Source organism: Rissa tridactyla, chromosome 6, assembly GCF_028500815.1.
Source record: "Rissa tridactyla isolate bRisTri1 chromosome 6, bRisTri1.patW.cur.20221130, whole genome shotgun sequence".
Classification (NCBI taxonomy): domain Eukaryota; kingdom Metazoa; phylum Chordata; class Aves; order Charadriiformes; family Laridae; genus Rissa; species Rissa tridactyla.
Window position 1 is genome coordinate 11,509,470 of NC_071471.1, and position 27,351 is coordinate 11,536,820.

Sequence of the window (27,351 nt, forward strand, 5' to 3'; positions counted from 1 at the left end):
AGCATCCCATGGGCATGCTGATGCAAAACAGTATGTTGCTAGCTGGTACACCTCCCCTCCTTCATTTATTTATGGAGCGAGGCACAACATCCATCGTGTAAGACACATGAACAGAGATTTCAATCAATTTAGCCTTTCTGTTCGGGAATGTCCCAAGAACAGATTTCCATCCCCTCCCTCCATTAATTTAGCCTTGATATTATGCACAGGAATGCGTAATTTTTGGCTTGCAAGCTGCATGAACAGCTGTAGCTTTCCTCTGGGCTGCATCTGTTAGTTTGATTAGAAAGACCACATGATATCCTTCTCTACTTGCCAGCCCCAGCAGCACCCTCCATATCTCAGGCAACCTCGCAGTCACAAATCAAACTTGCTTTTTGCAAACAATCACTAGCATTTGCCTGAATATAGTGATCTGGGTACACAAATTATTCCAAAAAAAAAAAAATTAATGCAGATCCAGCATTCCTCGGCTCTTTCAGTGGTTTACAAATTCCAGCAACATTTTATTAACTGGAGGTGGATTATTTGGAAAGCGTAATCACTACTCTGTTTAATCAACTCTGGCAAACGCAAACCAGGCAGCCCTAAACCAGAGACATTCCACATGTGCCTGTGCTTCTGAAGGAAAGCCAGATCCTGGTTGCAGGAAGTAGGGAAGAGACCCCAGAAATTAACTCGCAAAATCAACATGTTGTATTCAGCCACACAGTACAAAAGCAAAGGGGAGAAAGCTGGTTTTGTTAAGAGTTTGTGCTGCTGCCACTGCAGGATCAGCAGCCCTTGAGGAGGGGAACGAGCATCCTGTTACACCCGCTGCTGCTCCTCTGGGGGCCCGGAGGTGTGGGTACATGCCTCATTGCTTGGAAGCACCTTCTCCATAACACATGCTTCCTAATGTCCGGAGAAAGATGCCTGCCCACCCGCCCCCCAAAACCACCTGAAGGGCAGCTCCACCTTCAGTGCAACAGCCACCTCTGCCCAACGGGTACTTTTGTTTTCTCTTCTTCCCTCTGCAGGTTGAAGCAGAAAAGGCGGCAACAAAAGTAAATAAATAAACTATAGCCAAAAAAAAAAAAAAGCTAAAATTGGTCACTAGAATTTCTTACATACCGTGGTCATAAGGAATTTTAATCTAAAATGCTTAAGGTCTTAGCTAGCTAGCCATTTTATTAACATACTTCCTAACAGCATCAGCAGGGAAAACAAAGCCCTTTGTATAAGATGTGTCCATGTTGTAGAAAAACACAAGTATAGCAGCCTAAATTATAAACATCCTAAACCCATTCTGACCCTCCTCAGCAGAGCCTGCAGAGTTTTTATTCCATTAATCTCCCAATAATCTTTCATCATGCTGACTTGTCATGTAGCGATCTGCTTTTCTGCAATAACCAAGGTCACCTGGACTCGTGGTAGGTGCCTTTGCAAGGACCTTCTGCCACAGCAACAGCCACAAGAAAAACATATCTTGCCTTTGGAAATGCTTCAAAACGCCAATGTGAATCATTTCATTTTTGCTACAGTTCTCACTTCCAAGAGCTGGACAGAAGGCTTCATTTTCTTATGAAAACAGGAGGGTGGTCAGTGACGGCTCTTAGTTATGTATGAAACTTGTACATTAACAGCTGAAGGCTTTGCGCCACTGCTCTGAGTAGGAACCAGAGCATTATCTTCAACAAGGCACTTTGTGTTTTTAAAGAAACATGCAACTCCTACTGCTGGCTTAAAAACTTAACTAGGTCGCAGTCCAAGTACCACGACAGAAAAAGCCTTCTGTTTCCAGCAGTGTCTGAAATACAGATACTGATTTCCTCAATTCAGTAATTTATCCGAAAGATCCAAGAATACATCAGCCTTTCAAGGACAGAGGCACATGTTCAATGTGGTAAGACTTCCTTCAGTCTCAAGGCAGTATTCCCAAGACAGGACAAGACCAGGTTGTATCTGTGGGACGTCCAGCTTCAAGCTAAGAGCATTATCCTCTTTCCCCCTCTACACCAAATCCCACAATGCGGCTGAACACAAATCCACAATTCATCAGGAAAACAGCACAGAAAAAAACCCACATTTCAGGTTCCCCTCTTTGCTCATGCAGAATAAGATCTTGCACACAGACAGACAAATAAACGAGTCGGAGTATTGTGGGGTTTTAAAAGCAGAACACAGGTTTATTTACAATCAAGTTCTTACGGGCAGCTGAATAAATAAAAACTTTGCCCCATATACTCTAATTCCCCTCTGCAGAAAGTGTCTGAACAAAAGGCTAGGTTAAGGAGATGCCTGTTATAGCAGCTGCCCCCTAACCCAGCCCCTCCGAAGAACACACTTCCTTAGTAAAACACTATCAGAAAGAAGAAAATAAAGTGCAAATAAAAAGGCAATAAACCGCTGGTGGCTTGTCTTGAGACCCAGATGATAGGGAAAGGTTTGGCTGGGGAAAGTTATGTCGGGTAGCTCATACCCAGCCACCTCATGGTTTTGGATGCTTTAACAGGGACAGAGCCAAGACACTGCTCTGTAGCACAGAGAGGGCTCCAGCGCAAACAGGAATATTGCACTTGTGCTCAAGAAGGGGGCAAGTGGCCTGGAATTGCCAGCACCAAAACAATGGATTTGGGATTTAACCCCACTGCTCCCCTGTGTTCTACTGACAGCCGCCAGGACAGGACGGATGAACAGAAAAAGGGACCAAACATCTATATTCCGGTACTGAAGTCACAGTTACCACTACATTCCTTATCACAGCAGCACAACAGAAGTTGAACTTCTCTCTCCTCACACCCAGGAACCAAACTGCCTGTGGAATAAAAAGATTAAAAATCTCCTATTTTGTGATGCCCAAACTGTTGGAAGGGCATTTTAACAAAAGGGTGCAGACATCCTGAAGAATGGACCATTGCCCTAAGGACAGGTAAAACTGATACAAAGAGTTCACATGTGCTGGAGAACCTGCGCCTGGATCAGAGCAGATCTGAATTGAGCTGGTAACTCAACAGCAGAGCTGCCAGAGCCACGGGAGACTCTCTTTAAAAGCTGTTCAGACTGCCTAGGGCCTGTCCACGTTTCAGGATCTTCTCACCCCATGCCTGAACTAGGCCACAAGGACAGAACACAGGAGACAGGACATGTATTAAGTCAGCATACACAGTAACTTCTTTCCAACGGTTCCAACTCAGAAGTGCTGTAGATACATTTGTGTGACAGGGTATTTGGCACAGCTGTCTGGTGAGGAATCCCGCTAGTATCTTCAGCTCCACTTGGTGCATAGATACTGCATGTAAAGGCATGACTAAGTAGCATTCTCCATCCAGAACAGCTAATCCTTTGCTGAGTCCGAGTGCCACAGTGCAGTTACGGCCATAAGAAGTCTCTGACTCAGGCTCCTTCTCCATTGCTTTAGAACTTTCCTCTGGAAAGTGAAGCCCATGCGCTTGTTAATATCCCGACTGAGGATGGATCTGGGCTCGGGTCTCCATTCTGTTCAGCCACGGACCAGCACCACCAGACACAGAGGCACTGGAGGCTCTGCCTTTCACCCTCCGTCCAGTCAAAATTCAGACCACAGGACAGCCTTGTTTCCTTTGTCCACACTGACCACATGGGCACCCGCTGGTGACCACGCGACTGCATTGATAGAAGAACTGAAATGGAAGCCAGGTACAAGTTTACAAAAAAGCTGAATTCCACAACAGCACTCAACATTGGAATTAAATATTATAGCACTGTGGCTACCAAAGAAAAAGCACTTTCTCAGCTCTCAAGAATCTTAGGCTTTTAATAAGCCTAAGAGAGATACAGTTTCTTCAGAATATACTAAATGTACTTCATTAGAATCATATCTCAGTTTAAGAAGTTGAACAATAACAAACCTAACCCTAATTCAATCTAGAGAACGCTGCCATGAATCCACAAAGAAGCTGCGTATTAAGAATTCTTACGCACCAATCTAAGTTGCAAAGCTGTACAACAATTCTTTCATAGCTCAGCAAGATTCCCAACCCAGATCGCCGCTTTAGCTTATACAGCCAGCTTCCCCTCACCTGTGATGCTTCGCAAGCGTCCTCTCCAGTTTCCCAGTGAGCACATTCCAGATGTAGAGGGCCCCATCAGCTGAACCAGCAGCCACATAGTTACCGTCAGGGCTATGAGATCAGAGAAGGTGCAGAAGGCAAAGAACAATTCTCAAGTCAGCTATTTAGCAGCACACATCATCATTCTACCCACAACTTCCTAAGCAAGCAACTTGGCATTAAGGAGTCTTTTAAGAGTTGTATGTTACCAGCTGCTACCACCAAGAGGTGCAACACTTTGAAATCAGAAGGTTTCCAAAACAGTGGATCAACACCTACAGATACACTCTGTCTTGACAAAGAGGTAGCCTTGGGCAAATCACAAACTCTGCCCCAGTTTTTCTAGCTGTAAATAGGGACAGTGTAGCCAAGCATCAGGAATCACTCACTTTCACCAGGGAAAGATTTATCAGGTTATGTTGCTTATATCTGACCATACCTGAACACAACTCTCGTCCAGTCAGAGCCACATTTGAATCCCTGGGCGCTGAAAAGTTAAAAATCAGATAATTGTAAATTCATTTATAAGATGATGGAATTCCAGGTTCTCACTAAGGAGCACAGTAAGGGTTTCTATATGGTTCAGAATAAACTCCAGTATCCCTTGATCACAACTCGCATTTCTCTTACACGCTCCTATCAATCAATTCTGAAGACATTGTTTCCTTTAGGTCAACGACTTCTAAGCCAAGCTATCTTCTTTAAAGAGGTAAATTAAAAGATCCACCAGAGCAAATCTTTGCTGTTAGACTGTAGAGAATTTTGCTACCCATGTAGAAAAAAAATTTAGGAGACTGCCCTCTCCATGGAGATACTGAACAATACTCCAGCACTGAGAGCAATCTGCAACCCAAAGTTCTGAAATTCATAGCGTTCTTGTGGACAACACACTCACCTGAAAGTCTGCTTGACAGCACTAACCCGCAGATCAATGATCTTCAGTAGATCATCACGGGAACAGGTTAAAAGCTCTGTTCGCTCTGAGTTCAGATCCAGAGCTGTGATTCTTCCAAGCAGCTCCAGTTCTTTTACTATGCTTTCAGTCCTGAAGACAGAAAGGAGAAAAAAAAATAAAAAAGAAAGAGTAAATCAGGTCCATTGCATCAAAACTTTGAATCTTCCCAATGTGTAAGAAGAGGAGAAAAAGGATTACTGGTTTATTCTCACATTTTGATTCTTTCCCAAGCTAAATCTCGCTTTGTGGATAAGATTTCCAGCCAATGGTTAGATACTACTTTCCTCACAACCCCACCCTCTGAAAAACTAAATAACATCTAGAATGGCAAGTACTGACTAATGTGAAATATTTACAAGAAAGCAGACTGCCTTTTCAGAAAAGAATGAGCATCCCCCTGCAAGAAAATCCCAACCCCAAGACACCAAACAGTGTGACAGTAGTAACAAAAGTCTCTTTCAATGGCCTTCTACAACTCTTATAACAGTCTCATTAGCTTCCAAGCTCAGGAAGAAGAGTTCCCTGTTCACATTATACTTGGACAGCAATCCCATAACCATTCCTACACTACAAGCTCTCTTACAATAGTTTTACCTGATGTCCCAGAAACGAATTTTCTTATCAAAATGTCCACTCATTACACATTGCTCAGTACACACGATGTCATTGCAGCTAGATCCTGCAAACACTGTTTTTATACCTAAAAAGGATAAACCAATGGTGACACACTGAAATTTGTACTGTACAAACTGATGAAAACAGAGACAGAAAAATAGTCACTATATCACACACACAGTGGCCACACAGAGCAGTGTCCGAGGAGTGCCGCAGGGCGGACAAACACTGTCTTAGAATAATCCTGACTTAAGTCTTCAACAACCTTTCTGCCCTTCTCAATCTCCTTTGCTGTGACTAATATCTCTTTAAGTGCTCCCATGACAGCTGCTTTACTTCCACTTTGTATTTAGACAGCTATAATTTGCTACTGTTAAACAATATGAAACTGTCTCCTTGACCTATGTTTGCAGTCCACGTATCAAGGTAACCCTGAATCTCAACTTCTCTCTCAGTGCAAGCATGTTTAAGAGCCATCAGTAAGAGAAAAGCCAAGGAAGTAAGGTGTTTCTCCCCCCAAAAAAATCTGGATCCCAGCATTTCCTTCACTGGAGGTGAAATTTTTGGTACATTTCCAAGAGACATTTCCATCCACCTCAGGGTTAAAAACTCTGACCTGGCTCCAAGTTTTTAGTGGAAGACTAAAATACCCACCCCCAGACTGGTAAACAAAGCAAGCTCACAGAACACAGCTGCTGTTAATGTAATAGCATTAACAGTGCTTCCTGCATACACGTGACTTCTTATTCTGATTTCAGGTAACGGGCAGAAAGAAACAGATTACTTGAATAACAACAGTAGATGGCATGGCTCTGCTAGTTTTTGGGTTTTTTTAGGCTATCAAAGAGATGAAATAATCTGGCTGATGTCAGACTTCCATTTACATTCAGCAGAAGCACAGAACACGGATGAAAAGACAGCAGTTAGGTTTCCTTACAGACTTTGCTGCGGAGGTCCCAGAGCTTGAGGGTCCGGTCATGACTTCCCGAAACAATGCGTGCATTGTCCAGCAAGAACTTGGCTGACAGAACTTTACCACTGTGACCTGTCAGGGTGTGCTGAGAATGAGAGATTTACATGGTGAAACTGCACGGTTCTACTTGCTCCCTTTTCTCACAGCCTACTAAGTCCTGCTATTTAGCAACTCAAAGACAATATTAAATCATAATTTGCATGTCTACTGCATTGCTTGGAGACAAAAAAAAGAAGAAATCTATTATAGTTAAACAGAGATTAACACTGAGCGTTAAGTACCACAGAGTTCAGCCTGAAGCTGGGAGACACAGGTCACCTTTGGCTGCAGTTTCTCCAGCTACGCAGGGGACCTGCGAGCTCTCTCTTCCTCAACGCTCCATACACCTACGTTTCACAGACAGATGGCAACTGCAACACAGCCTCGCAGGAGCGATGAGGAGAAGGGGTTAAAGCATGCTGAAAATGGAAATAGGGCCTTCGGGTTTTTACAATGAGCTTCTCTCAAAGATACAACAGGGTATCTAGTCTCAACTGTTGTTACATCTTCAAGTCTGAAAGCTGAGACAACCAGAGATTTCAGAAAAACTCCCCACAGCAGTTTCTGTAACTGCAGGGGGAGGCTCTGTGAGGCTGAGAAGAACGTGAACCACATTCACTTCAAATTGCTGAATATTTACATCCTGAATCACAAAATAGATAATGACTGACTGAAGTAAGATTTGCAAAACACAAGAGAGAAATCTCTGGTTAAGATTTTTCTTTTAAATACTCAAAAGGACTATCAATTTACACAAAGCGATCTGAGCCTGGGAAATACAAAAGAAAAATCCTTAAGAATGGAAAGGAACGGGAGCAAAGTTTGGAAAAAACGCAAACCTGATACACAGGTTTTGTACACAAATTATCCCATAAAGACCCCTTTGTCTTAAGAAAGGACACGAACTCCAGAAAGGAGGATCTAAACTTTCACTCTGCATCTCTCTCCTGCTCTCGTAGCACAATCATTACACACAGACATTTGCATTTAAATAGGGAGTCTGTGGCAAAATTTACCATGATTTCAGCTTCACTGCCTCCTGCTCATGTGCAAGCCATGACAAATCTGTACCACATATACTCAAAACAAAGAATGCACTATTTTGTCTCAGCAAACAGTGAATGCACTCACCAAGCACACCAAAAAATTACGGGAAGATACTGTGAAGCCAGATGGATGTTTGTAGGGGTAACTAACCTTTTGTAGTGAGTAATCTATAGTCTGCTTAATTTTTATTCACTTTAATTCACATCCAGTAGTAGGCTTTGCAGCCAAACAGAAGCTGCAAACGACCTGATGTTCTTCACTTTCCTAAATGAGACCCGACATCTCCACACTGAGACCTACCCGGTGTATTACAATGCAACTGCAGATTACAACTAACATGTGAAATGTCCTAAGATTCAGAACATCGAAGTAGCATCTTCCTAAAATAAGAAGTTGAGGGAGAGTGTACATGGGAATAACAAAAAAAAAATAAACCTCTCTGAAAGCTGAAGAGAAACTTTTCTTTTGGTCGAAGGTGAATCCTACTTTAAAGCAGAGCTACGTGCTGGAGACGAACCTGAGTACAAAGGTCTTGGGAGGAGAGGAGGAATCTTTCAAAAGGCACTGAGAATAAAGTCAAGGAGTTTTATGCTTGCTGCCTTTAACAGCCAGGCAAGAGATTCCTTTTCAAGAATGCTGCTCCTGACCTAAAACAAAAAAATCCCTCTTTCTCTTCTGCAAATCCTTCTTCAGCAGTCCCTTCCTTGGACTGAGGCCAAAACATTAAAGTGGTTCTCCATAAGCCATCAGAAGCATTTAAATTTTCACAGAGGGGGAAGCAAAGGTGTATTGATTTACATGGTAAGGTTTTGCTAGCGGGGGGGGCTGTACTGTGAAAATATGCAGTAATTGGAGTTTCCAGGTAGGCTGTGCAGAGACCAATACTGCATTTTAGGTCTTGCTGAGGACCCTTAAGAGAAACAAATATCCTCTTAATAGAAAGAATTATTGAAAGTGTCTAGAAATGCCCAACTTCCAAAATTACCATGTCCCCACTACACAAAACTGAAAATACGAGACAGAAACAGCCTGAGCAATGCTTTGCCTTCAAGAGACTCACCCGTAATCGATTGTCATCCACTGTCCAGATTCTGCTGGCAAAGTCATTGGAAGCTGCTAAGAGGTAAGAACCCTGTGAACACAAGATTTATTTAAAACTACCTCTGCAAGTCCATGTGCAAATTAAACTCAAAAGTATTTCCAATAAACCATTAAAACCATATTAGTGCTATATTGCCAAGGTGAAAAAAGAAAAAGAACAAAACCAAAACCACAGTAGTACATACTAAGGAAAGCTAGTGTAACAACTTTCAAAAAGGCTATGTCTTTCTTCTCAGAATGTCAGTGATATGTAGAATGACTACAGATAAAAGGAATGACAATAACCAGAGCAGAAAGGACATTCTCCTTTCCCTTCTGTTGCAGTGAGGAAATGCATTCTAGCTTCCCTCATCTATTGGGGTTTTTTCCCCTCCTCTTTTTTGATTTTTTCACAGGGAAAAAGCCCTGCGTCATCAACCCCCAGTACTCAGATAGGCCTCAGAGTGGAACTGGTCCAATTCTTGCAATTTTCATTACAATTCTAGCATTTTAAACTAAGATTACAAAAACTAAATCTGTCCAAGGAGAGATAAATTGACTTGTTAATGGCTTTAGGGTTAGGGCTTTTCCAAGTCATGCATAATGGAGAGTGGACACCACAAGATTCATGCTTACACTTGCGTCCATCTCAAAAGACTTTCCTGAATCCTTGAAGCCCATTAAGCACCTCACCTCAGGCAGTTCTCACTTCAAACGCGTTCAAGCAGCTTGCCAAAACCAGAACTAGTTTCTCCTGCAGAATAACAGTGCCAGCAAACCTCTAATGAGCTGGTCAGGGTCCAAAGGAAGGATCCTTTTGGGTGTGTATCAATGAAGTTTAGCATACAGAATCACCAAACGGAAGAAACAATGTCAGCTTTGGTCTACTGCCTATGCAGTAAAGCATCGTGTTTCAGGAGAGGTCTCAGCAGAAAAGTCAGATGACGTGTCCAGTTTTAACAATCCAAGACCCCAAACTCCTTCAAGTAAGACTGTCAGATGCTGATCCCAGTCATGTCTCCGATACTGCAGGCTAACACGAACCGAACACATCACATGCTGTCAGCAAACACTCTGCCAGCCACACCATTACTGTGCCATGACTGGTGAGAAACTGCTGGGAGAAACGGTCATGGAAGTACAAGTCTTTGGATAATCAGACCTTTTACTATTCATCACAGACCTCAGCAGAGCACGTAGGGAAGTAACTTCACAGAAATAATGCCTCGGTGTATTTCCTTCTTTTGTGCCAGCTTTAGTGCGAAGCTGAAGACTAATTTCTTACTTTAGACAAAGCCTATTGTATTTTATTGTCATTTTATCATAACAGCCCATAAAAGCCAGTGTCTGAGGTGCATAACGTCTTCTGAATTGTAAAGCAAAAGTGAGATATATAGACTGCAGCATATCAAATAAAGATCTTTTGTACAATTTTTAACTATCTGCAGTTACTCTCGTAAGTATTTTAATGAATTTCTTAGGTAACTTTTCAAAGTGTTGGAATGGAAATTGATAGCAGAGCACACCATAATTCAATTAATTTATTCCCCACCACAAACAGCGGATATTGCACAGATACTCACAGCACTATCAAATTCTATGCTTGTAATCCCAGCATTACTACCAGAGAGGGACCCTTTGGGCTCACACCTATCTGTACAGAGAAAAGACGAACAAAACTTAAGCAATGGATTAGAACACAAGCTGACACAAAGTGAATTACAATATGAGTTTGTTCACCATCCCGCCATACCCCAAAGCGAAAAGTTTACCTCCCAAGACTTCCCAAAGCTTAACCCTCCGGTCCATGCCTCCTGTTGCTAGTAACCGGGAGCCAGGGCTGAACTGCACTGCATTCACCTCCCCATCATGTGCATCCTGAGGAGTGGGAGGAACAGAACAGCCACCCAAAATGGAATTAGCACAGACCCAAAAAACCGCAGATGAGAAAGCTACAGAATTTAAAGGTTATACAGAACCACAGCTGTAGATCTTTCAGCAGTATATAGGAAATAAAGCCACAGACAAACTCTACTGAGGCTGATGGTATAGAAACAGAGCAAAAAGGCTGATCCTTATATAAAGAAAAACACAAAAGCATGTAAAGAAAGACACTAGCAAGGACTCGACAGTGACAATAAACTGCCAGAAGCCTTAAAACGCTTCCTAAATTTAGGCTTTATAAGGTGAGGCCCTTAAGTTACACCAGAAAAAAAAAATAAGGAAAGGACAGGACAGAAAACAGTAACAGGTGGTATGCTGTAGAAGGAAACTAACTTTTCATTTCTCCATCTAGAGCCAGCCATGGAACATGATCCAATCAGTTCATGCAATCACAGAACACTCAAGGCAGGCTTGAGTTAGGAAAGTCTGCTAGAAAACAGCATAACAGATTAACTGTATTCATCTAGTGTATTGGTGATAATGCTACTTTATATTGGCAATTTAGTAGTACCAGCATGGTTTTGACTTGGAACAGCACCTTTCCTCACAGAGAATGTGGGCTTAAGCTGTGTCTCCTATCTGCAGGTGCAGTGACACCCCTGCACCCCTGCGTACTCACGGCTTAGTGCTTTGAAGCTTGAGCTGGCCCATTAGTAGCGATTCTTAACCTTTTAAAACCTATGAGAATTTTGAGATTCCTTCCTCTTTCTTTTCCCCTGTTAATTTCACAGCTTTATACTACTTACCCACACAGTATTAGTACCACATTCTTAATTCATTTGCTGCATTCCTTTTTAAGTATTTTCAGTAACTGGTCTTTCAAAATCAGTTTTTCCTGGAAACTTGTATTTTTCTGGAACTTGTTGCTTGAACTTGGTTTGCAAGCTCATATTTAGGGGTCATCGAGCTTCAAATCTGCTCCTTCTGCAAGTGCAGAAGAGCCTTTCAGAACAAAACCGGTCAAAGGTCTTGCCTAGAAATTATGCCCAAGAATGACAGCTGACATGACTACCTTCTCCACCTTCCCAAGCCTGTTCTACTCATCTCTCCAGAAGTGAGCCCAGTCTGCTCCCAGTATCCGCCAAACCTCTGGCACAGAGTCCTTGCATTCATTCTTGGAATGCTCTGCTCGACCTAGACATGTCCTCGCACTCCAACTGGGCTCCAAACACAGGAGCTAAAACATAACACAGAACACCTCCAGAAGGAACACATGGATTCCCATGAAACGAGTAGGGACTTTTTCCTTCTTATATTGCAGTGCTAACCACAGATCACCTCCATACCGCCACAGTCTGACAGGCTTACTACTGCAGCTCTTCCTACTCCTGCTGCAAACGTGGAGCTGGAATGGGGCAGCATTCCCCATGTTGCCAAGACTAGGGGTCAGCATAGTCTGCTGTGGTTTGCCCCTCCAGACTGGGAAGACAGGGTGTGCAGCCCTTGGAAGTTCAGATGACATGACAAAAGATCAAGCGAAAGGTGAAAACAACATAACCTCTCACATGGTTCTTGAAAACCTCAAACATATGGCTTTGCAATACCTTTTATGATGAAATTAGGCAGGATTTACATCTGTTGATCAACTGTGCTTGCTGTACATAGCAAGTGGAGAGAGGCTGCAACACATACTGCAACCATGAACACCTCCTCTGATGCTCCCTATTCAAGCCAGCTGTCACGTTAAGTTATGACCCTATTCTCACTTAAGGTAACATTGCTACTCCCTCCACCCCATGACTTCCGCTAGAGAAGATGGCAACAGGGCAGGCTAGGAATACACAAGCTCCATGCTGCAGTGTGCCACTCTGCTACTCTGGATGAAAAAAAAAAAATAATCATTTCATATTCATGAAATATCCAGATCCAGCACTGGAGTGCCTGAGAAAGCTCAAAAGGAATGTTCAAACAAGTAACTGTGTTACAAGACAATTTACCACAATATTTTTCATTCAGAAGGCAATGTCCTTCACAGAAATTTAAGTTTGGCCTTGAGAAGCCAAAACAATGCATAGAGGAGGTCTCAGCTTGAAAACTTTAGATCACACACAACAAATGAAGACACCCCGCTACCACAAGCTCCTCTTAACCAGTTCTGTTGGATGACATTCAGTGCCACAACTCCGTTGACTGTGGAGAACTGGAACCGAATTAATCCCAAACTGTCAGCAATCTCTTCCTCAATCATAGCTCTACTATGGCATGACAGAACAGGGACTGCTGGGAGCCATAGGGTAATGGAGTGTAATTCCCCTGTGCCCTCAGACCTTTTACTTGACATCATCGACCTCAGCAAGACAGACATCAGGCACATTGACTCTGAGAAGCATTTGGGCTAAGAATTAAATGGGATGAACTATACTACCAAATCAAGAACTCCTTCTTGTTTGGCAATGTTAATAGAGTTTCAGTAGATCAGTTCCCACACAGATAGGATTCACTTCCTCCAAAGACAGTAAAAGGAACTGTAAAACTAGAGAATCCCATCTATACTTACAAAGACGCATACGGCAGTAGTGGGCACTCTCACTTCTTTACTGGCACCTGGATGTGGCTCTACGTTATCCTGGGGAGCAGGGAACGAGGACAAAGAACGCCTCCTGAGATGAAACAAAGTAGAAGTATTTTAAAATGAGAAGTGAATGCTGTTTCTTGACTTCATCCAGATCTGTACCTGTCACTTAACTACACTGTACAGCGATTAACTTTTTTTATTCCCATCTTTCAAAAATTACATTTGTCATATAGCACTACATCCACTTCTGGCTTTAGGTATTTCATAGTCTACCAGATAAGTTATCTGAACTGATTACTAACCTCATTTTGGAGCTTTTTTTTTTTTAAATAGGAAAGAGAAACATGGGAGCAATTGCAGCTGAGTTCAGCTGGAGAGACTGCAACTCCATCGTTATGCCTAGGGAGACTTAACACCATTGCAGCGCTACATCCCAGTTCAAAAGCTCGCGGCTGCACCATTTAGGCAAAGACCATCCACATAATGCAGAGCTTGACTTAGAAGGACTGGCTCCACTCTGGATACTAAGCACAGAACCCAATGACCTGTTTTAAATAACCCTATTAAAGGAGCAAAGTGAAGTGGAAAGTAAGAGCAAACCCCGTGTGTTCTCTCCACAAAGAGGGACTCTCTGCCTCTATAACTGTAACAGTTTCTAGCCACCTGAAATCTAATCAGGATAATGCAGCTGCGTTCCATGTTACTTCAATGGAATACATTTACATGCTGTACTAAGAGCGGATAATGTTTTCACCTGGCAGCATCAGAAGATTGATGTCCCAAAAGGGGAGACTCAGACAGACTGGAGGGAAAGTCAGAGGTCAGCACACGGCAAGATGGAAGAAACAGGAAGTTGAGGAGAACAAAAAAGAAAAAAAAAGAAAGGCAGAAGCTAGAGGAAAGGCTGAAATTATCTGTTTGTATTCCCTGCATCACCAAGATTTTGGTGTACACTGAAACCAATATACAAAAACAAAGAGGTGAAAGTGTTCTAACCTACCCAAAGATATTAGTGATAGAGTCCAGAAGGCCTCCAGCTGGCTGGGAGAGTCGCTTACTGAAGGAGGGGAGGACAGGTTTAAACCTCGTGAATAGCTTCTCCACACAAAGATCAATACAAATACATTTCATAGTAACAAGTCTCTGGCAAGACTCCCTCCCCTGCAGACCCAGTCCAAAGACAGAAAACACCAAAGGCAGGCATCAGTTCAAAAGTCACCAGTAACTACAACTCAGAGCATAATCTGTGAGGGAAGTTTCCCTCAACTTCCACCCTGTGAACTACTGGGTTTAGATAGAGCCTGACAAGTCTGAAGTTTCAACCAAACTAATCCATGCTCTCAGCTAACTACTTCTTACTTTCCACTCACTGCCATTTTAGAGGAAGAAAAAAGATGCATTTAATCTAGGTGAAAATATTTTCAGCATTTCAGCTAAACCAAAACATGCAGCTACTTGTAAAGTCACATTGATATCTTGTAGAGTAACTAAGATATAATACAGGCACTGCAACACCCATTTTATTGTCTATTTTGCTTTTAAAACTTTAAAATTAGACACAGATTTTTCCAGACATTAGTCTAATTTACTTAAAACAGCAAAGGAAAAACAGCATATCTAGAGCTCACAGCACGTGAGTTTCATACTGCTCTGGTGGAAGTACTAAACTGCATTCCAGCTAAAGGCAAGTAAAAACTTTAAGTAACATTCCCAACATTGTTCCAACTCTTCTATCCCTTGTTCTTCCTCAATGACAGGATACAAAAATCTCTCGGTCTACAAACCTGGATGTTCGGCTGACAGCTCGCACTGGAGATGTCTCCTCAGCCGTGTCAGAGGTTTCATCTGCAAGCACTTCAATGTCATCATCCCTGCTGAAGTGAGAGAGAACACCTCATTTCAATCAGCTAGAGCTTCCTATGGAAATCACCCCCTGATGTATATGAAATGAATGGATGACACTGCCCCAGCGTCTGTTGGTGTCTGCACCCAACCTGCCTCTAGGTTTACTTAGCTGCAGTAACACGTAGGTAGATCCAGACAACAAACACTGATCTAGTTGTCACTGCCAGAGGTACTACGTTCAACATACAATGTCTGAAAACAAGTACACGCAGCACCTAAATTTCAGTGGGGGTTTTTTTATGTTTGTTTGGTTTTTTTCCCCCCTCTTTTCAGCTGCCAGTTACACTCTTCACTGACAACAGGGCTGGTTCCCCCCCCGCCATATGATGTTGACAGGCATCCTTACCAGATTCTCTTTACTGCAGGCATTATATTTCGGCTTGCAGCACTACATACAGCATTATAAGGACCTATCACATCTGAGCAAGACTCTGCTACAGAGTGAACAATATTTGCTGGAACAATTACAGAACAGTGAAAACATGAGTTACTGCAACGCCAAACATAGGCGATATTCTATTTTCACAGCACCTTTTTTGCTGTTCCAAAACAAGGAAGTATTAAAAAAAGCACACGAGTCTGAGTTTTCCTTCTTCATCCACAACAAAGACATCCAGATACTTTCTATACTGTTGTACTTCAGATGTTGTTCCATTAAGTACAAGGGATGTTTTGGCACACTTCATTGAAGTGTTGGTGTACAATTGAACAGAAGTGTGAGATTCCAACACACGTACCATAAATTAATCCAGTGCAACTATTCAGCTAATGCTAAAAGGTTTTTCCCCATTAGTCATCATCGTCTCTGACAGTCTCATATGTTTTCCTTCAATGATGATTTTTCCTCCACTGCTGATTTTGCAGGACAAACTATTTTTAAACCTGATGCCATTTGACTCAACAGGAAGTTTAAATTCAGCATGTAAGTCAGAATAAACCAATTCCTTCTATCACATAACACTGAGCTGCAAAAGAATTGAAGAGGAGCACAGGACAAATTTTAATCTCTCATTTCAGAATACAGCTACACTTTAAGTTCTAAGATTTTGGAGGACAGTATATGTTAAAAGGTATGGAAAATAGATACTCTGATTCAAAGTATCAGGCTGGTATTTCAATAAAACACTATCAAGTTCTGCTGTTATTTCTTTTTTAAAATTTAAAGTTTGAGCTATTAAAATTGTATGTAGCAAAACAATTTCCATGTTAGCTTAGCATATTTTCAAAGTGAATACAAGCACCAGAGCACACTCCTTGAAATGCTGAAATTTTCCCCTTCAGTAAGCAGCACATTTATACAGCACAAACCCACTTAAATTACGAAACCAAAAAGGAATCAAAAACATCTGTGAAGCAGAGTTTGAGTAATTTACAGAAGCGATTATTTTCTAGATTTTTTTTTAAACAGTTGTTTGTTTTTTTTTTTAACTTCTTGGTGTCTCCTATCAAATATTTATGAAACACCGAGACCATAATCCCCACCACAACAGGAAGTAGAATATTCAAGTTGTGCTACAGCTGCCTCTGAGCTCAGCTCTAAGATAGGAAGGTCTCGCTTTGGGTAACTGAGAGGAAGAAGCTTAATGGGGAATGTGGCCACAGACATTACATGTGTGTTTCCCCTCTCAGTGCAATGTTATTTATTGAAGAGTTTAATATTCGAAGAAATTCCACATGTGTTTACATCAGATAATGCAGACAAAAGAGGTATCGCTACTCTGGGAATATCACAGCTGGGAAGACTGTCCTCTGGCCTGGGACCATCCACTGGCCCGTGACACAGAGGTCAGGAGCAATCTTGTCATGGAGTCATACCTCAATGAGCTAAGGGAATGGAAGCATTTAAACATTTCTTAAAAAAATAATTGCAAAGCAAGTTGTGCTAACTAGTTGTGGTGTTAATCTTGTTAATTGCAGTTTCAATTTTCCTTTCAAATGCTACAAGCTCTCCTTTACACATGCCTTTCCTACCTATCCCAGACTATTGCATGGGCCCTCTTCCAGAGCTGATACATTGCTCCTATCATGTGCAAGAACATGCAGCACAGCGACCCAACGTGATTACACAATGCCAACACAAAGATAACAGATACCAAGAAAAAGCCTGCACACTGTGCTTTGAACACCGTCTCACCAGTTCCCAGTAACAATGCAGCAGGTGTAGTTTTTCTGGATTTGGCTACCACAAGTGCCAATAACCTTATCAACATGGTGTAAAGCTTCTATACTATCAACTGCCCATTTCAGTCAGCTGATTAAATACCACCCAGCAGTAAACATAGCAGCAAACAGAACAAGAGACTACAGATATTAAATCTCTGGCTTGCCATGAAAAGTAACTCCACATCCATCTATTTTCTTCCTACAGAACGTATCTCTCACAGTATGGAAGTGATCAATATATTTTCACCCACCTTAACTCAGTTCCTACAGGAAATCCTTGAACATATTTGTAGTCTAACACTTAAAGATGCAGGCCATCTCCAGAGTATGTCGTTTCATGATTGAAAAGCTACTTTGAAGACCAAAGGCACCACATAACAAATGTTTTTATGCTGAGATAAGAATATATATTCACTGTATGAACCATTCTTAGGACTTTCAGTCCAAGCATCTATTTTTAGTCGTAACGAGCTCCATCTTCTGGAAGTTCAAGTAGGGAGAGTTACTGTACATTTTTGACTTTACACCAAAGTTTAAACACTCCTCTACAACCCCAAATTTAGAAATAACAAAGATACCATTTATCATGCATCTGCATAAAACTGAAGCATGAAGTGATGAAGGAGACTCTATAAATCAAGACTGCTTACGGTTCAACAGGCAGGGGTTCTTTGGCAGCTTCTGCTAGCTCCTTCTGCAGCCTGGCTTGTCGTCTCCTAAGAAGACAGTAGGTTATTTTAGAAAAAAACTTCCTTAATCCCATTTCAAAGGCTACCCTGCACAGCTTTGATGCGCTTCATAAGATTTTTTTTTAAAAAAAAAAAAAAATCAGACCAATGCCCTAATTTTATCCTGCTTTTCAAGATACTCAGAGCGGCTGAGGCTGCAAATAGTGAAGGACAAGATCAACTGAGCGAGGCAGTAAGGCGAAGTGTACCTACAGCCCTTTATGACCCACAGGAATGCAGATTTGCTTGGAGTGCAACAACTTGCAAAACAATGATTATGTTAGTAAAGATAATACTAAACTAACAAGTACTACTATCAGATTTGTATTATAGCTTTTAGTCCCCAAGTAGTGTTAGCTGGCAAGGAAGCTGAAGCAATTGAGAAGAGAAAGAAAACTTATTACTTTGCAAGAAAAAGAACAACTGTACAAACTTATTTTTGCAAGTTATACATAGTTCAGTCTCATGGCAGCTGCTCCTTTTAGCAGACTGCAAAAAGACATTTGAGTTAGATTTATCCTTTTTTGACTTAACTAAGAGTAGTATCAAGATGCAATATGAACAAGAGAAGCTGAAATCTAATACCAGCAAAAAATCCACAGTTTCTATCTGATTTATGATCTTCAGGCCACAGTTAAATGTTGCTCAAGAAACAAAAGAACATGTTTTATTCATTTAAAAGACAGGAATGTTTTCACAAAGCATCCGTCTCTGTTGGCCAGAAGAAGGAACACAAAGTTCTGGGCTCTCATTGTGTCGTGCAAGAACAGAGATCTGAGAGATCAAAACTAAATCTGGTTTTATCCTATGCACTTTTAAGTATTCAAAAATATATTGGGAAGTAGTTTATCAAAGAGAAGTCATCAATCTCACCTTGAATCCTTTTCATTTTCTGCATTCAAACGATTGGCTTCTTGTGCTTTCTCTGCCATCCAACGTGAGACTAGCTCCTGGTTGTCCTCAGTCGTTTTCCTTAGTTTCTCCTCCAAAGCATTGAAGGTGATCTGCAGAGCATCATATTCATCTTTCAGTGTCTGATTAGCTCGCTCAAGATCTTGCAGTTTGCTACGCAACTCCTGGCACTCTGTTTCCAGTTCAGAGATCTTTTGCAAATACTCTGCAATCCTGGAACGGCAACAAAATACACAGAACAATGAGGATCTCCTTTGGGACCTATATCATCTTCTTTGTGCTATTTGCACAATGCTTAATACAGGAATTTTTAGCCCACGGCTAGGACTCCTAGAGAATATTATAACACTAATAAGTAACTCAAAGAGAGCTCTGGGTCTCACACCAACTATACAGACGAAAATGGTTCCTACTCACTTTGCTTCATTCATCTGCATCTCTTTGTCCTTCTGCTGCATTTGGTTATTCAGATCAATTACAGACTGGGCCAACTAGGGAGAGGAGAAAGTTGCATTACAAAATGCAGGGATGCCAGCTGGATAACACACACTGAGCAGCAATCAGCAAGAGTACAGTCCAATCTAACATTACAAGCATGAAGCATAACTTCCAGGTTTTCTTTCACAGCTTTCTATACAGATCTGTTTACTGCCCCTATCACACAGGTCATTAAATAAGGGAATCCCCTTTCAAAAATGAGTTGTCCAATGTTACTGTCCTTTGACGTCTCATTCCCTTCCCTCAAAAAGTTTCTTTAATAAAGTCACAACAAACAGAATACATATTAGGAAGAAAAATTATTTTTTAAAGAAGTGGAAAAATCAATACAGAAACTAAAAATTGCCAAGTAAGTACACCAACAAATGAATACTACCAACCAAGCAACAAATCTTCCTGTTACAGCCAGGACAGCCGTTACAGGAGACGTGCAGCTCACATATTGTGAACACAGGTTTCATGAAGAGTTTTCCCACACAGAAAGTCGCTGGTGGAGTCTCTGCAGCGCACAGGAAATAGAGGGGCAGAGGCCAACTCTAATGAGCTGCTGCTGCCAGCTCACAGCTACCCAGTCAGCTAGCAGCAGCAAGCCCCACAGCGTGCAGAGCCTGGGCTGCCTGGGGAGTAGGAAGACTTGAGTTTTGAGAAGAGTGCCTGCCTTGGTAGATGTCTTCAGATACAATGCTGGGGGGAAAGAAGGACTTTTCAGTGTTTTGACTAGTCAGTGCACACCTGCTGTAGAAAGCCGTCTCCTCTTTGCAAAGCTCAGGATTGCTGACACTGGAGCTTCTCCACAACTCCAGTGAGGCGTGCAAAGGAACGTGGTAACTTTTTCCAGGTCACTCCCACCTTCTCCCTATAAAAGTCTGCAGTACCATTCAGGTACCACCACCTGGACTCATTCAATCCCCTGCTGTGGTTTTTAAAAACCTAATTCTGCCAATGAAGCATCCACATCTTCCCATAAAAAAAAAAAAAAAAAGCAGATTTTCCTCTTTTCCAGGCACAACTCTCACATCTAATGGGACTTCGGGGCTTCCTACTGCATCGACACAGCAGAATCAGTACTCCCTTCTCAGGCTATCACCATCGCACTTCCAACCTTTGCTTGCGCACGTTTATTTTTATCCACTCTTATCTAGCAGTGGTCCTGCAAAGTGAGTGCGCCATATGAAACCCCACACAGCCACCTAATCTCTCACTCTGCTCATTCAAGATATTTCCAATATAGAACTAGTGGTCAAACGCATCTCTAAGTGCGATCAGTTTCTTCCTCCTCTAGTGAATACAGTTAAAAATATATTCATGAAACAAAATTAAGTACTACTTAAAAAAAATCACGTGATGCTGACAACATAAGCTCCTATTTCCTGGGTATCAGTCTGAAAGACCAACCATCTCTGGTTTAATCATCAACACGGGCTGCTTAAAAAGGCTGCACATGAAATGAGGAAAAAATAATGATGAATAAGCTTTGTAAAATTAAGGTCGTGTTCATAAAGGGCCATGTATGAACAATACAGAACACAAGAAGACTTTCTAACCTCGCCACGTTTCTTATGTAGCTCTGTCAACTCTTCTTGATGCTTTATCTTCAGCTGTGCCAGCTCCTGCAACTGAGCATCATTCCATGTGCCATCATGTCCTGGACTGGAGTTTGAGAGAGAGGAAGAAGAGATGTCACAAACTACAACCCATTTGCCACTGTGCCTTTGACCAGTTAGTCTGGACAAACTCCCTTGGATTTTCTATACTACATCAGAGATACAGGTCTTTCATAACAAATTAAAGCACAGCTAGCTTCCCCACAACACACTTAATCAAAATCCCACTTTATAGTAAATTCGATTTTCCAGTACTAAGGACTCAATTCACCTTTTTGTGCATTTCTAAAACAGAATTCAAACTCAAATGAAAGGTAACTAGCCTCTGCTTAAATTCACATGAAGACAATTGAGTCTTAAAAGTATACTCTCCAAATTCTGGAAGAATTACAAATATTTTACCACCTGCAATTTGTTTTGGAGGGAGCTGGTAGACCTTGAAGAGGCTAGATATCCAGAGACAGCATAACACAGGGCACAGAACTAAAAGTCAGGGAACCAAGGGCATGTTCCCAGGCCCTGGGGTTTATAGTCCCAAGTGTTAAAAGTCACTTCTCCATTGTCCTATGCTCTAGCCTCATACTGTGTAAAGCTTTTGGGGCGGTTTTTAATTGTGTTTTACAACACAGTGGTACCTTGACATAATCTGGAATTTCTACACAGCAGAACACCACACATATCCCCCCAAATAACTATGATTGTAACATTTATCACTCACGTTTTTAAAAGCACAGAGACAGGAACAGAAGTCAGTTTTTAAAAGCATATACACACATAGACATATCACACACAGCCTTTGAGCAAGTTAGCAGCTATATAACTTAAAATTATTATTTTTAAAAGCTGTAAGTTCGTCACTATTATACCAGACAAACAGGGAAAGGTAATTGCAAGCATCTGCTTCTGCACTCTTTCTGCATTGTAACAGTCCAGTGGGAAACAGACAACGCATTCAGAAGCTGAAAGGTCTCACAGTGACATCAGTAATTTAATGCTCTTCTCAACAGACAACCAACATTACCTCACTGAAATAACGCTGTACTAGAAGACACTGCATTTCCAAAAAAACTGTGTCCAGACAGATAGGAAGCCAAGCCCCGTGGTAGTACCCAACATGTCCTACGATTCTGGCCACGTATACATCTATAGCCAGAACTAGATACTCCTCCTTGGCCTTAAGGGAAGTAAAAGAATTTTTCCTCAGCCATCTAGGATTAGGGAATTCATTCTGTTGAAAAAACTGTCACATACTGAGGACAGTATTAGAGTTCAGCATAGTATTTACTTTGAAGATGCTGTTTCTGTGCACTTGTTCTCATCCTCGTCTACTCCAGCCTCATCAGTTCAGCCAGAATCAGATTCCCATAAACTAAAGATGGTTCAAGACAACTGCAGTCATCAGAAAGCTTTTGAGAACTTTCACTCAGGTGTTACCTCCAGCCTGCTGGCAAAACACTGACATCTCGCCTGCAATTCCTGCAAAATCAGCTCTTCTTTCCTTACTAGTAATAGTACACAATAAACTTGACTATATTTGTTTTGTTGAACATACATACAGTTCTGCATTAGATGGCAAAAAAAACTCTAAGAGAGGAAGCAATTCCTACAGAAGTAGGAAATTCTGAGCTACTTAGCCCTGCCTTTTCTTCAGTTACATCAAGAGCAGATCCCAACAGCCTGTATATGCTGTACAGACAAAGGACACACTACTAGCGTACTGGTCTGCTGTGGATTCAAATGCCAAAAGAATAAGCAGCACGACCCCTGACTGCAGTACTACAGTGCTATTCCAAGGTTAGAGAGGCAGCTTCCTGAAAAAAACGTGCTAAAAGCAGGCAGAAGATGCATTCTTTTCAGCATATGGTGCTTATTTAGGACTGACGCTTCACAATCATGATTTTCCCCATTCTCCCCACGCTACGTGATAACACAGATTGAAGGAAACTACGACGTTGGTTACTCGCTGCACTGCAATGCTTATAAAACCAGACAAAGCCAAGAGTCAGAACTAACACCAGGGAAACATTATAAGCACAAGGCAAACAGATCAGAAGCAAAAGCTCATTCTGGGCCATCTCCATACCCTGACTTTGTGATAGACTGCTTTCTGTCCAAAACTTGGTCAAATCTTTCTGCACTGTGGACTATAAATGTATTGTAACTTCATCACGTGTTTAGAGTTAGTTGTAACTTATTTTTAGTTCAACAGATTTCCCAGTTTGTTTTTTTCCAACTTACTGTAGTAACCTAGAAGTTGTTTGTGTAATGCATCAAATAATGGTTTAGCTTACAGCATGCATGACAGAGAGCTGACTGACAGAAAAGGAATTTTAAATACCTGATCTCATGTCTGCTTTGCATGTCATATTTTTCTGCTTGAAGTTTATCAGCCAGCACCGCATGAAGGTCCGACTTCTCTAGTAGCTTGTTATCTGAAAACGCAAAAAGTGCAATTAACAAGATAACCAAAAAGCAAAACCAGATTCCCACTCTCTTCTCCTACCAACTAAGATCTATTATCTTTACTCATTCTGACACAACCAAACATTATGTAAGCCTCCACCACATTAAAGTGCACTCCTCTTCGATGTCAGCAGGCTAAGGCAGTATTCAGCTACAACTCCCAAGAATTCCTCATTATTCCAGATGCTGTGGGGGACTGGTCTTACAGAAGTTTAATAGAGAAGCTGCTGAAACGCCTTGATATCTGCTAAAACAGAAGGAGTTCAAAGTTCAATCTCTTTATAGCCCCTCACCTGATAGCAACAAGGAAAACTGATCTGCCAGAGAACTGGTTGTAGCCAACACTGCAGAGTCCTGCCGAGCTTTGTCTGCTTCCCCCATAACACAGAGCACCTCAGCGTGAGAGCCAGCAGCACTGGGGGACCCCGCTTCCATTCGTCCCTCTCACAGCTGAGGCAGCAGAGGGGCGGGCGAGTACACTGGATAGAAAACGCTGGCCCCTGAACAGCTCTAAATTTTACAAAGAATCGGTCAATAGCGCTATTGTTCCCAATTCCACAAAGGCCTGAGCGGGAATTGCGCAGACAATTCAGACATTCAGTTACTGTCCACAACATAAACTCGGTTTAGCTGTGAGGGAACCGAGAGAAGCGACTAGTTATTGTCCTCAATAACATGGAATCCCCAACTTATTCTCAGTTCCAACAAACATCTCCCGACCACTCTCCTGAAAACGACTCACGCGAGGTATCGGGGGCTCTTTACCACTGTGTTTCTCCCACTTTCTGAGGGGAGGAGAGGGGAAGATGAGGGGAGGAGAGGGGAAGAAATCCGCCTCTCGGCCTCGGCCCGGCGGGGCCGCGCCGCCGCCACCCAACTTACACTGCTCGATGATCTCCTCGAAGGCCTGCCGCTGCAGCCGGTCCCGCCGTCGCAGCTCCGCCGCGATGTGCCGCTTCCACGGGGGGAAACCGGCGGCGCGCAGCCCCGACGCCATCTCCGCGGCGGGGCGGGAAGGGGCAGCGGGGGCGAGCGCCCGCCCGGCCCGCCAAGGGCGGCCGAGGGGAGGAGGGGGAGGCGGGCAGGAGCACCGGGAGGCGGCGGGAGACCGGTGCCCGGTCCGGGACGGGGAGAGTAGCGCCCTCTCAGAGCCGGGGCTCGACCTGCAGCCGCCGCCCCACGCCCGCCATGGCGCTGCGGCCGCGCTCTGTCAGGGGCCCTCACCCCTCAGCGGCGCACGCCTATGGCGACAGCGGCTGCCCCGCCACCGCCTGGCGCCGCCTTCCCGCCCGCCTCCGCTAGCTCCACCGCCCTCGCCGGGAAGCGCCGCGGAGAGGTCGCCCTGCAAGCCCGGTACCAGCCTTCCCCACCGGGCGGACGGGCGGGCACCCTTCTGAGGAGAGGGGGCCTTGCGCCGCGCCATTTTGTGCCCCTTCTCTGCCGCCATCTTGAGAGCGGCGAGCTCCACCATCCCGCCCGCGCCGCCATCTTGAGGGGGCTGTACGCGCCCCGCCGAAGCGCATGCGCCCATCGCCTCTCGCCCCTCAGGCGGCGCTGGCGCCTGTCAGGACCGGCTGTCGCGATGTCGGCGGCGTGTCGCCGGCCCCGGGCTGTGCCAGCGAGGGGGCACCTGACGAAACGAAACGAAAGGAAGCGCGGCCCTCAATGAGATCAACCATGAGGAAAAAATCCCGGCTTGCTCTTGCATAGCTTCCCTTCCTCCCCTGCGCCTCTGATGGGATGGGATTGGGAATTCTCAAAGAAGTTGATATGATTAATACTGCTTTTCCACGACCGGAGTGCAGAGAGTGCCATAGGTTTACCAGAGTCTCCTGATAACTTCTAATTTTTAAAAGAGGGGATGAAAGGACACAGTTTCGGAAAGCGTGACTCATGGTATACATAAATAGCTTCCCTAAAAGAATAACAAAAGCTTTTGGTATTGTGTCACCTGGCAGAGCCAAGAAATACATGACACTTTAATGGGGCTTCGGTGAGCTAAATGACGCACTAAATGGTGCACGTGTGGCGCCGAGGGCACGTTCTGGCTCAACCAGCCACAAGTCTAATGTTCACGGCTTCGCCTTTTATTTTTAAAGTAAGGTAATTACTGCGAACGAACATTAAATAGTGACCGAAAGCTATAGAGCTAGCAGAAGGGTGATGCACCGCATCGCCCCAAACAGGGAGACCTGCAATGCTCTTTGTTGGGTGGATTTTTGGTAGTCTTTTCCCCAAACCTCCACCACAAGACAACCTCCAGTTCCAGCAGGGCTTACAGAGCATCAGTTACGAGCTTTACTGAGTTAGGCAGCTGTTCAAGGAGGTGGGTGGTGAAAAGAAGTGCAGTTTTGGGGTTTTTAGATAGGATTACTTTGAAAAATTATTTAGAACACAGCATGAACTTCAAGGGCAGCCTTCACTGCACAAGCATATCCTGTCCAGTGTCACGAAGAAACCTCGCATTCTCTGGCAAATGTAAAAATGCGTAACGCCTTGCTTCGTTGCTTTACTTTTAACTGCTTAACTTCTTAAGTAATGTGTTAGGTAACCATATTATTGTAATTTAATTTGAAACTGCGCAGGGTTCATAAGGCTTTTTGTCTTGGACTACCTAAATTGTTTTGTTTTTCTTTTGAGTAAATGAATGAAGATGCAATTATTAACTTGTAACAGAATAAAATAGATGATTCACTAGATTATTACACTGGAGGCGAGCGTGCTGCTGGCTGAGTTAATAATAGCTCATGCACAGCTCTGTCTTATCAAGTACACAATACACAAGGTTATGCATGTTCTCTGCAAAACTAATTTGGCCGAGTGTAAGCACACAGCCTACTTTTTTTCTACTTATACATCATAAAATCTAATTAGATGTTTAAAAATGTAAAATTACTCATAACTGTAAGCTTAAGTCCTAATTCTACGGATATAGTTACTGAACTCCTGAAAGGCAGTAACTCCTTCCCCTGAGAGAAATTCACCCTTTCAAATCTTCTCTGCGTCTTAATCCTCTGCAGAGACAGCGGAAACCAAGCATGAGAAAAAGGGAGAAGATAAAAATATGGGGATCAGACTCAGTTACTCCTCTCCTGAGGCTTTTACCTTGCCCTTCATATATAATCAGACCCAAAGCCTCTCACTGCCTTTGAATTGCCAAACACCTGCTTTCCTTCAGCCTCTCCAACAAAAACCCTTCAGCTCACTTTTGAGAGCAGGCTTTTCTCGCTAAATCTGGGAGAGAAAATAATTGTCCACTATTTCTTTCAGTGCAACAGTAAAAGAATCAGTGTGAGCAGAAATGGCATGGGGGAAAAAAAAAAAAGAAGAAAGAAGAAAGTGTGTCCTCAAGCATTAGATAAATTACTGGAAACACTGTACATGTTTTACTGTTTACAATAACTGCTAGACTATTCCAAGGGAAGGATTTCAATTAATTATCACTTGTATATGTTTGAATCTTAGACAAATCACACTATGTTAGAGATGTCCACCTTTCTGTAATATATGATTTCCGTAGCGGGCAGGACATCCTGATTTATTTTTTTTTTTACAATACCTGCTAATGATGCTTTTTCCACTCCAATACAAAGTTTCTCTTTCTTCTTAAATTCAGCTTAAGCTTCTGGCAGTCTTTCCAATAACACATGCCTGCTCCATGTCATCATCTGTCATCTTGCTCTCCTTTTATGTCAACAAGAGTTACAAGAACATGTGATAAAATAGCTCATTCAGACTGAAAGTGGCTTCTTTCTCCATTTGAAGGGCCTTTCTGCTACCACCCTCATTAAAAATCTGACAATTTGTTCAACAGCCTAAGTCAGGAATAAAAATTTTAGA

General features: G+C 42.7%; 1 protein-coding gene and 2 non-coding genes across 10 annotated transcripts; all 3 read right to left on the reverse strand.

Annotated features, from left to right (window-relative positions):
* Positions 1-2,139: 2,139 nt before the first annotated feature.
* Positions 2,140-25,009, reverse strand: ATG16L1 (autophagy related 16 like 1). 8 transcript variants are annotated; one of them, XM_054205721.1, is made up of 19 exons: positions 24,394-25,009; positions 23,387-23,480; positions 20,989-21,094; positions 19,364-19,437; positions 18,908-19,159; positions 17,957-18,022; positions 15,023-15,109; positions 14,239-14,295; positions 13,993-14,040; positions 13,221-13,323; positions 10,552-10,657; positions 10,363-10,433; positions 8,760-8,831; positions 6,578-6,698; positions 5,620-5,725; positions 4,966-5,115; positions 4,510-4,557; positions 4,041-4,142; positions 2,140-3,641 (listed from the first exon to the last, which is right to left on the reverse strand). In XM_054205721.1, exons 1-19 carry the CDS (start codon positions 24,506-24,508, stop codon positions 3,548-3,550), a joined length of 1,872 nt encoding a protein of 623 aa, XP_054061696.1. In that variant the 5' UTR covers positions 24,509-25,009; the 3' UTR covers positions 2,140-3,547. The 8 variants fall into 8 exon arrangements, with proteins under 8 accessions (XP_054061696.1, XP_054061695.1, XP_054061698.1 ...); XM_054205720.1 differs by having other exon boundaries at positions 15,023-15,112; XM_054205723.1 differs by lacking the exon at positions 13,993-14,040.
* Positions 9,701-9,963, reverse strand: LOC128912201 (small Cajal body-specific RNA 6). Its single transcript, XR_008467525.1, has one exon. It is a non-coding gene; the product is annotated as a small Cajal body-specific RNA 6 (non-coding RNA).
* On the reverse strand, positions 12,743-13,012 carry LOC128912199 (small Cajal body-specific RNA 6). Its single transcript, XR_008467523.1, has one exon. It is a non-coding gene; the product is annotated as a small Cajal body-specific RNA 6 (non-coding RNA).
* Positions 25,010-27,351: the final 2,342 nt, after the last annotated feature.

Coding starts and splice junctions, on each gene's coding strand:
- ATG16L1 (XM_054205720.1), bottom strand. CDS start 24,508: ATGGCGTCGGGGCTGCGCGCCGCCGGTTTCCCCCCGTGGAAGCGGCAC. Junction 15,113..17,956: donor GAACCCCTGCCTGTTGAACC/GTAAGCAGTCTT, acceptor CTCTCACTTCAG/CAGGGATGATGACATTGAAG. Junction 3,642..4,040: donor ACGCTTGCGAAGCATCACAG/GTGAGGGGAAGC, acceptor CTTCCATTTCAG/TTCTTCTATCAATGCAGTCG.